Source organism: Electrophorus electricus, chromosome 21 (genome assembly GCF_041902795.1).
Source record: "Electrophorus electricus isolate QZ-2024a chromosome 21, ASM4190279v1, whole genome shotgun sequence".
Taxonomy (NCBI): Eukaryota; Metazoa; Chordata; class Actinopteri; order Gymnotiformes; family Gymnotidae; genus Electrophorus; species Electrophorus electricus.
Window position 1 is genome coordinate 5,957,501 of NC_137517.1, and position 9,629 is coordinate 5,967,129.

General features: G+C 51.6%; 1 protein-coding gene across 1 annotated transcript in view; it reads left to right on the top strand.

The window, feature by feature from the left end:
* The window catches only part of utrn (utrophin), an 88,833-nt gene extending 82,378 nt beyond the window's left edge, over window positions 1-6,455 (top strand). Inside the window, exons 7-11 of the mRNA XM_035521350.2 lie at window positions 565-650; window positions 1,317-1,474; window positions 3,088-3,254; window positions 5,050-5,161; window positions 6,315-6,455. Coding sequence (XP_035377243.2) covers window positions 565-650; window positions 1,317-1,474; window positions 3,088-3,254; window positions 5,050-5,161; window positions 6,315-6,455 — 664 coding nt within the window. The remainder of the gene's footprint in view (window positions 1-564; window positions 651-1,316; window positions 1,475-3,087; window positions 3,255-5,049; window positions 5,162-6,314) is intronic.
* The last annotated feature ends 3,174 nt before the right edge of the window (window positions 6,456-9,629 follow it).

Below are 9,629 nucleotides of genomic sequence, written 5' to 3' on the forward strand. Positions count from 1 at the left end.
AGGTCCATCCCTAATCTACCAATGAGGTTCACCCTTAAAACAACGAAGTCTACCTGTAATCCAGCACCGAGGTCCATCCCTAATCTACCAATGAGGTTCACCCTTAAAACAACGAAGTCTACCTGTAATCCAGCACTGAGGTCCACCCCTAATCCTTTGCTGGGGCTCACGTCTTATCCACTGCAATTTGTCTGATGCGGTCTAACGCTAATCCACTTATCTGCTGTTCCACTGCTGTTCTGACACCTGTGGGGTGTTTGTTGGAGGGTCGTGCTGAACCCGGCTGTTCTGGTCTAAGCCTCGGGCTCCAAGCAGGCAGGGTGGATTATAATAGCCAATAAATTCACTCCAATACCATAAGACCAGTTAGATCTTTACAGGTCGCTCGTATATTTTTCTAAACTTACAAATCAATGCAGGATTTACCTAGCAGCCAATGAGAGTTGATGATGAAGGGTTAATGCCCACTTTCTGTGCAGTAGTAGCTCCACAGAACCGCCGAGGGCCGTTCTGGCACATGCACACGAGTGCGGACTGTGACCCCGATTCTGATTGTCTGTCCAGGGGCCGCAGTGGGAAGATCCGGGTCCTGTCGCTGAAGATCGGTCTGCTCTCGCTCTGCAAAGGTCACCTGGAGGAGAAGTACAAGTGTAAGCGTCCGCCACGCCCGACACCAGCACTGAAACATGCCATCCCTTACACGCATACAGTAGTGCCAGTTTTACACTCTCTCTCACACACACACACACACACACACACGGGGGTATGTGCTGTCACGCCCCTTGGCTGCCTTTGGCCAGCGCGTTGATGTTTCTTTTTGTCCTGTTTGCGTGCGAATGTGCACGTGCATGTACAGTGCTTACGTATGTGTGCTGGAGAAGCCTTATAGTATATCTGCCACCTAAATCAGCAATTAAAGATTACTTTGTGCTGACGGGTGTGTGCGTTCAGGCCGCACTGCCAGATGCGAGGTTCGTTCAGTTCATTCCCACTCCTCCTTCCTGCGAGGGCTCGTGAGTGACGTCAAAAGAACGAGCAATATGTCTGAATCCAATCTGAATACGTGATTGGTGTAAATCTGCACTGTCGTGGCGTCCATCTCGGTTCACTCTTACTGTTTCATTTTTCATTACGTTATTGAGTCTGTAGTCTTAGTGTTTGGGGACCGGTGCCGTGCGAATACCACTGCCCCTGATGATGGAGACTTTAATCGGGTTACAGGTGTTTTATACTTGTATACCAGGGAAGCTTCTGATGTGTGTGTGTGTGTGTGTGTGTGTGTGTGTGTGTGTGTGTGTGTCTCTGTCTGTGTGTAGGCTTGTTTAATCAGGTCTCCTCTGTTGGTGATACGTGTGATCAGAGGCAGCTCGGTCTTCTCCTACACGACGCCATCCAGATCCCTCGGCAGCTCGGAGAGGTCGCCGCCTTCGGAGGGAGCAACATCGAGCCCAGCGTCCGGAGCTGCTTCCAGCACGTACGTGAAACGCACGCGCACACACACCCATACCATTTAGGGTTTTGTTTCAAGTGTGCACATGGCTGGGTGACCTACTGAGTCCTGTGCGTGGTGTCATCTATGTTCCCGCCTTCTGCCCTTATGGTGTTATGGCCCCTCCCCCTCCGCCCCGCGCCTCAGCGTTATGGCCCCTCCCCCTACGCCCCGCGCCTCAGCGTTATGGCCCCTCCCCCTCCGCCCCGCGCCTCAGCGTTATGAACTTCTAGCCCTGCAGGTTCACTCTCAGGCCCTGGAGACAATTCTTCACCTGCTATAAATCCCACTGCAGTGTTTTAGCCAGACAGGGACCAGGCCATTTGAGCAGAAGAGCGAGAAATTGGGAGACAAACCGACATTGTGAGAGGAGGAGGACATGGAGGAAGGAACTGTTCCCAAAATATCCGGTGATGGATCATCCATGTCCTCTCTGTCTGTCTGTCGGGACAAGCCATAAACATGCACTAATCATTCACTCTTATTGCCATGGAAACAACTCTCTCTCTCTCCCTTTCTCTCTCTCTCTCTCTCTCTCTCTCCCTTTCTCTCTCTCTCTCACTCTCTCTCCCTTTCTCTCTCTCTCTCCCTCTCTCTCTCTCTCTCTCTCTCTCTCTCTCTCTCACGTTCTGTCTCATCAGCTTTCCTCATCGCCATAGAAGAGAGTGAAATGGAGTGAGGAACAAAAAGAGGGAAAGATGGAAAGAGCAGGAGTGGGAGGAAGAAAGAGTGTGCAGAGAGATTAGCCATGGAGAGACCTGGAGGAGGGGGGCGAGAGGGAGGGGCGGCGAGACCAGTCACGGGATTGGGAGGGGCGGAGAGACCAGGCTGCGTGTGGCGTGGCCAGCCTGCCGACCTGCTGCTGGCGCGCTTGACCATCGGGGGTCGGCACACGTGGGTGGAGGGGGCGGGGCCTTTAGGGGCGTGGCAGCCATGTGTTCGTGCGCTGACGTTCTCGCTCCTCCCTCAACTCTGTCAGCAGACATTTAGCAGCCTCGTTTTTAAAGGGTCACTCCAGACTCAGCAGTGACCTCACCTCCAGTGATTGTTGCCATTATCCACAAGTTTCCATGCCAACAAGGAGCCTCATGTAAATTCGGAGTCGATGTTCTTTGTTTACTGTTATGTGTGCTCATTTATTTATACGGATACTTTGCTCATAAATGCCACTTGAAATGTTAACGCCATTAAACGGCGACGGTTGGGAAACAACAAAAAGTGTTACAGCGACATTTTTGTTACAGCAAATGAGAACTGAAATATTCACAACATTGTCTGCCCCCATAAGTGTCATTTCAGCATGCACACTCAACAAACCAGGAATGCGTCGGGTCATGGGCGAGGTGTGTGTGTGTGTGTGTGTGTGTGTGTGTGTGTGTGTGTGTGTGTGTGTGTGTGTGTGTGTGTGTGTGTGTGTGTGTGTGTGTGTGCACGCGTGCTGACTAACTGACGTTGGACCACCTTAACCAATGGCCTGTCCATTCCCAGTAGTCAGGTTCCTGTGCTCGTAACTTCAGGCAGGTCCCTAGCTTTTTTTTTTCTGAAGCTCGCCCCTTCTCGATTGGCTGTGCTGACTGGTTCCTCCCCTTTGTTCCCAGGTGTCCAATAAGGTGGAGCTGAGCCCGGGGCAGTTTATTGACTGGATGAGGCTGGAGCCGCAGTCCATGGTGTGGCTTCCTGTCCTGCACAGAGTGGCAGCAGCAGAGACAGCAAAGCACCAGGCCAAGTGTAACATCTGTAAAGAGTGTCCCATAGTGGGCTTTAGGTACACACACACACACACACACGCCAAGTGTAACATCTGTAAAGAGCGTCCCATAGTGGGCTTTAGGTACACACACACACGCCAAGTGTAACATCTATAAAGAGTGTCCTATAATGGGCTTCAGGTACCCACGCACACAAACACACACACAAATCTCTAGCTTAAGTGCTATATTTGCGACTAGCTCCCACAGTAGTGTTTAGGTCCACAGACAGACGGGGCCGTTAGCCATTCCACACGCCCCCTGAGAACATCAGGTTCCTTTAAATACAGGACTGGGCGAAAACTTTTGAAAGCTTTTCAACTTTGTAACAGTGTAGTTACAATTCAGGGAGACACATCATCAATCTCCCACACGTTCTCACACATGCTCACACTCACACACACAGACATCTGAGAGCTGCATTTCCTGCAGCAGTTGAAAATAGGACTGTGGAGCTCGCGCTCTCTCTCTCTCTCTCTCTCTCTCTCTCTCTCTCTCCCTCCCTCCCTCCCTCTGACAGAGAGCTGATCTAAATGTCCACTGAGTCTGATCTAAATGTCAGCCTGTGATCCACAGCACCAAACAGCAGCGAGACAGTTGATGGAGGAGAGACAGGAGGACCCCTTCTCCTGGTCTGTGGGGTGAACAGGGCTTCTGTAGTTGTCCAGGCTCTGTTATGGTGGTGTACTGTAGTGAGTCAGGTGACCAGCCCATATACAGGTGCTCGGTTCCTCTGATGAGAGCCAGACTGTAAGAATGCTGTCTTCGTGTCCACATGCGGGAGCGTGTATGCGGGAGCGTGTGTTTCCGTGTGTGACTGAGCTGTGAGGCGGGTCCTCGGAGTGTCCACTGATGGACTGATGAAGGACAACAAGCAAAACACACAGTGAAGTGAGACAGGCGGAGACCAGACCGTGTTTACCTCTTGGAGACAGTCTGCTTATACAATCCTGTAGCTGTAGACTGTAGTTGAGTGGTGTTAATGTTCTTATATAGTCCCGTAGCTGTAGACTGTAGTTCAGTGGTGTTAATGTTCTTATATAGTCCTGTAGCTGTAGACTGTAGTTGAGTGGTGTTAATGTTCTTATATAGTCCTGTAGCTATAGAGTGTAGTTCAGTGGTGTTAATGTTCTTATATAGTCCTGTAGCTGTAGACTGTAGTTGAGTGGTGTTAATGTTCTTATATAGTCCTGTAGCTGTAGACTGTAGTTGAGTGGTGTTAATGTTCTTATATAGTCCTGTAGCTGTAGACTGTAGTTCAGTGGTGTTAATGTTCTTATATAGTCCTGTAGCTGTAGACTGTAGTTGAGTGGTGTTAATGTTCTTATATAGTCCCGTAGCTGTAGACTGTAGTTGAGTGGTGTTAATGTTCTTATATAGTCCTGTAGCTGTAGACTGTAGTTGAGTGGTGTTAATGTTCTTATATAGTCCTGTAGCTGTAGACTGTAGTTTGCTCTGTACTGCTCATGCACACATGAAAGTTGTGAAATAGTGGAGCGTTTTGGTTTCATCTCCTTTGTTTTGGGGTCTGTAGACTGAAACATTGTTCTGTTCCTGACCATAAAGAAGTTGTTGTGTGTGTATGTGTGTGTGTGTACATTATTGCTTACAGGCATTAAGAGCAGCAGCTCCAATGAGGAGATGTTGCATGATGCACTCCACCATGATAAACATGCACTCTAATGCCCAAAACGTCCCCTCTCTCTCTCTCTCTCTCTCTCTCTCTCCACACATACACTAATGACGTCCTCTCTCTCTCTCTCTCTCTCGCTCTCTCTCTCTCTCTCTCTCTCCCCTTCTTTCCCTGCGCAGGTATCGTAGTTTGAAGCACTTTAACTATGACGTGTGCCAGAGTTGCTTTTTCTCAGGCCGTACGGCGAAGGGCCACAAGCTAAACTACCCCATGGTGGAGTACTGCACCCCTGTGAGTACGCGCACACACGTTCTGCTGAGAGCGGGGCATCCTCCACGTCTGCTTTCACACAGTGATGTCCTGAGAGATGGACACCCCCTCATACTCCTGCCAACCACCCTTATCACCCTCCCCTCTTACCTTACCACCCTCCCCTCTTCTCCTCTCTCCTCCTCCCCTCTTTCCTCCCCTCCTCTCCTCCCCTCTCTCCTTTCCTCTTTTCCTCTCTCCTCCTCCCCTCTCTCCTCCCCTCCTCTCCTCTCTCCCTCTCTTCTCCTCTCTCCTCCTCCCCTCCTCTCCTCTTCTCCCCTCTCTCCTCCTCCCCTCCTCTCCTCTTCTCCTCTCCTCTTCTCCCCTCTCTCCTCCCCTCCTCTCCTCCCCTCTCTCCTCTCCTCTTCTCCTCTCTCCTCCTCCCCTCTCTCCTCCCCTCCTCTCCCCCCCTCCTCTCCTCTCCCCTCTCCTCCCCTCCTGCCCTCCTCTGTCCTCTGCAGTGCATTCTCTTATCCCAGCTACATTAGCCATCGACACTGGACGACCTGCCAAGACACTAATGCCCAGTCCAGGCTCTCAGGCTGCAGCGCACACCGCACACACACTTATTTATCGTATGACCATCATAGCAAAGAGCGCAATGAGTTTAAATTTCTTCTTCTGATGGAACACGCGCTGTGGTCAAAGCTCAGAGCCAGAAAAGCTGGCCAAGACCTCCGAGTGGCTGTCGCGGCGATATTGCCTTTTCATTTGAACCCCATGGCTTCTTCATCCGGCTGGTATTGCTTTTTTTTATTAGACCTGCTCTGGCCCCTCCCTCTGTGTAAACAGGTCATGCAGGTGTGTTTGGGGTGGGATGAGGGAGATCAGAGACGAGAGAGAGAGAGAGACTGTGATCGGTATTACAGACCTTTAGCTGGGGCACTTTTTTACAAAACCCGCGGCTATCTGAAGACCTTAAAGCCCCTGATTAGCTACAGTAATGCACAAGTCAATGGAAATACTAGTAATCTAGTCGTCTGTGTGTGGGGGAAGGGCTTCATTTGTGCGTTTGTCTACTTAAATATATGTGGCCAGGTAATGAATCAATACCTGCGCACACAGCCGTGTCAGTTTGTGTGCGGCTTCCTCGCCGTCCCGCTGACCTCTGGGTCCCGTCTTCTGTCCCATCCAGACTACCTCAGGGGAAGACATGCGGGACTTCACCAAAGTCCTGAAGAACAAGTTCCGCTCCAAGAAGTACTTCGCCAAACACCCACGCCTGGGCTACCTGCCCGTGCAGACCGTGCTGGAGGGGGACAACATGGAGACGTGAGTCCGCACACCGTGCACTCCACACAACATTCCGGAGCCCTTCGTCAGCTAATTTAAGTTCTGTTGGGTCATCCGGAGTTTGCGAGCACCGTCCGTCTGAGCTGTTCGGCCGCCAGTCGCGCAACAGAGCTCAGCGGGAGGTGGTGTGGGCGGAGACGACTCGCTTTGCGATGCGACGGCAAGTCCCAGATGGAGTGTGTCCGGGTCAAATGGAGCAGGCTTTTCTCCCCTGCTTTCAAGACACGAGGCGAGAAGTGTGTGCGTTTCTTTAGGATTTATATACAGCGTCAGAGTGGCGTATAACTCAATATAACGTTGGTTCTGTAAGGACAGGTTCCCAAACCTTATGATTAATGGCAGTGTTGTGTTCTGCGACTCTCTCCCCTGCTCACACATCCCCACACACACACACACACACACACACACATCTGCCCAGCATTGAGCAGGGCCGAAGATCAGCGTTCCGACGAGGGGGGCGGGGCCTTCTCCAGTGTTCTGGCGGGGGGGCGGGGCCTTCTCCAGTGTTCCGGCAGGGGGGTGGGGCCTTCTCCAATGTTCGGAGTGAGAGCCCGTGATGTCTCAACACGTTCCACACACAACCCCCCCACACACCTAGAGAGAACTGCCAATGTCTCTCAGATGAACAACTGCAGATACACCACTGTGTGTTTCACACTGACACATGACAGAATGACAAAATGACAAAGTTTGGGGAGGGGAGGTTTCTCTCAGGTGAAAGTGTTCTGAAGTGTGTCACCTTGACAGAACTACCTCAGTAAGGCCCCGCCCATTCTGATGCGGCGCTATACAGACACAAATCTTAAAGCAGCTCCGCCCTGCAGCTTAGAGAAGGACAGGATTCACCAATCACAGGAGGCCTGTCCTCCTCTGGCCTCACCAATCACAGGAGGCCTGTGTGGGTCCTCCAGATTAGGTCAAAGGTGTGGAGACTGTGAGTGGACAAATACACAGTGTGATGTTGGTGTGTGCATTCTCAGCATCTCCAGTCATCCTCCTAGGTTCCAGCTTATAAATGTGTTTAAACGCTAAACCTCTGGATCAGTGCTAAACTGCTAGATCAGTGCTAAACCTCTGGATCCGTTAGATCAGCTCTAAACCTCTGGATCAGTGCTAAACTGCTAGATCAGTGCTGCATGTCCTGCAGTGAATCTCTCGCAGACTAACAGGTCTTTTTCTGAACTTCTGGAGTTTATAAAAGCAGCATGTTCAGTGTATCTGTCCTCTCTGTCAACACACTCCTGCTGGTTGAGCTTCTCATTTAGGAGGCTGCGGTATTCCGAGTTGTGCGTATGCAGGGCTTTAGCGAGGGATTTAACGGGGCCGCCTTGTGCACTTCCAGCCTCCAGGGAGCGTTGCTGAGGAGCCTGGCCCCCTCCTCCAGCCTGGACCAGACCGAAAGTAAAGCTGTCTGCCGGCTCCATGGCGACAGGCTAATGAGTTCCAGTCAAGCGTGCCAGATGCGGATGGGGGGGACACGCCCAGATTCTACCCCATCTGGGAGCTGGCTTTCCTGGCCGACATGCTGATGAATTGACGTGGACTTTTCCATCCGAGGGTGTTTCCATTTTTTCCTTGCCTCTCAGTCCATTAAGTGTGATTGCCTCCGCGTCACAGCTCGGTGCTTTGATTCCGGCGTCCGGATTCAACCGCCCCTCCCCCTAGCTGGCCGGCTGTGAGCCAAACGTCTGATCACACCACCCCCCCCCCCCCCTCGGACGGGCCTCTCTCCTCCGCACATTCCCAGTCTCCTGCTAGCGATCGTCTGGACCCGCACGCGAGCTCACGTGGATGGTTCCTGGCTGAGGTGACATTCCACCTCTTTATAGGCCCTGTTATTTCCTTCCGTGTGCCCATCGCTGTTTGGGCGCTGGTGTTAAGCTGCCCTCTGCCAAATCCACAGTCATCTGAGGTTACAGTCCCATCTCGGTGTGCCTTCACAAAACCCCTACTGGCCACGTTCTGTTATTGCCTGGGGACAACTTCCAGGTGCTTGAGCCGGAAGGCCGGGAATCTTCCTGCCTCTCCTACCCAGAGTGGGACGGTGCCAGCTTTCCTCAGTCGGCCCGGAGCGGTGTGGGATATGGACTATTTCCAGATCTTGTATTCCGAGATTGTTGATGTTGTCAGGACTTGTTAGCCAGGCTCGACTTGGCTAAAGGCAGTGTGCCTCGTTATTGCAGGCCTGGTTATTGCAGGCCTCGTTAAAGTGTGCCTCGTTAAGGCAAACCTGGTTATGGTGGGCTTCGTTAAAGTGTGCTTCGTTAAGGCAAGCCTGGTTATGGTGGGCTTCGTTAAAGTGTGCTTCGTTAAGGCAAGCCTGGTTATGGTGGGCCTCGTTAAAGTGTGCCTCGTTAAGGCAAGCCTGGTTATGGTGGGCCTCGTTAAAGTGTGCCTCGTTAAGGCAAGCCTGGTTATGGTGGGCCTCGTTAAGGCAAGCCTGGTTATGGTGGGCCTCGTTAAGGCAAGCCTGGTTATGGTGTGCCTCGTTAAGGCAAGCCTGGTTATGGTGGGCCTCGTTAAGGCAAGCCTGGTTATGGTGGGCCTCATTAAGGCAAGCCTGGTTATGGTGCGCCTCGTTAAAGTGTGCCTCGTTAAGGCAAGCCTGTTTATACCGGTCTTGTTAAAGTGTGCCTTGTTAAGGCAAGCCTGTTTCTACCGGCCTCGTTAAAGTGTGCCTCGTTAAGGCAAGCCTGCTTGTGGCGGAGCTGGTCACAAGCCTTGGCCCTGCGCCCACCCGCCTTCAGCGGGAGCAGTGCTGGACCAGCGGCCCATCCTGCTTTCACTGTGGACTTTGGTTCCTCCTGCATGTATTTCCTGCAGCTGTAAACACATTGGATCAGTAGGGCAAAACGAAAAATCTTTTATGATGACAAATGCATACTTTTGTCACCCTTTTCTTTTCTTTTTTGCATTTGTTGACTGATTTATTTTTAAAATTATGCGTGTTGAAAGCACAAACAAACCCCAGACAGCAGAATCCTATTATTATTTTTCTGATACCTTTTGATTTCTTTGCCTACCCCCCTTCTCTCTCCCTCGCTCTCTCTCTCTCTCTCTCTCTCCTTCTCTTCCTCCCACCCTCTCTCTCTCTCTCTCTCTCTCTCTCTCTCTCTCTCTCTCTCTCTCTCTCTCTCCTCCCCCTCCTTCTCTCTGA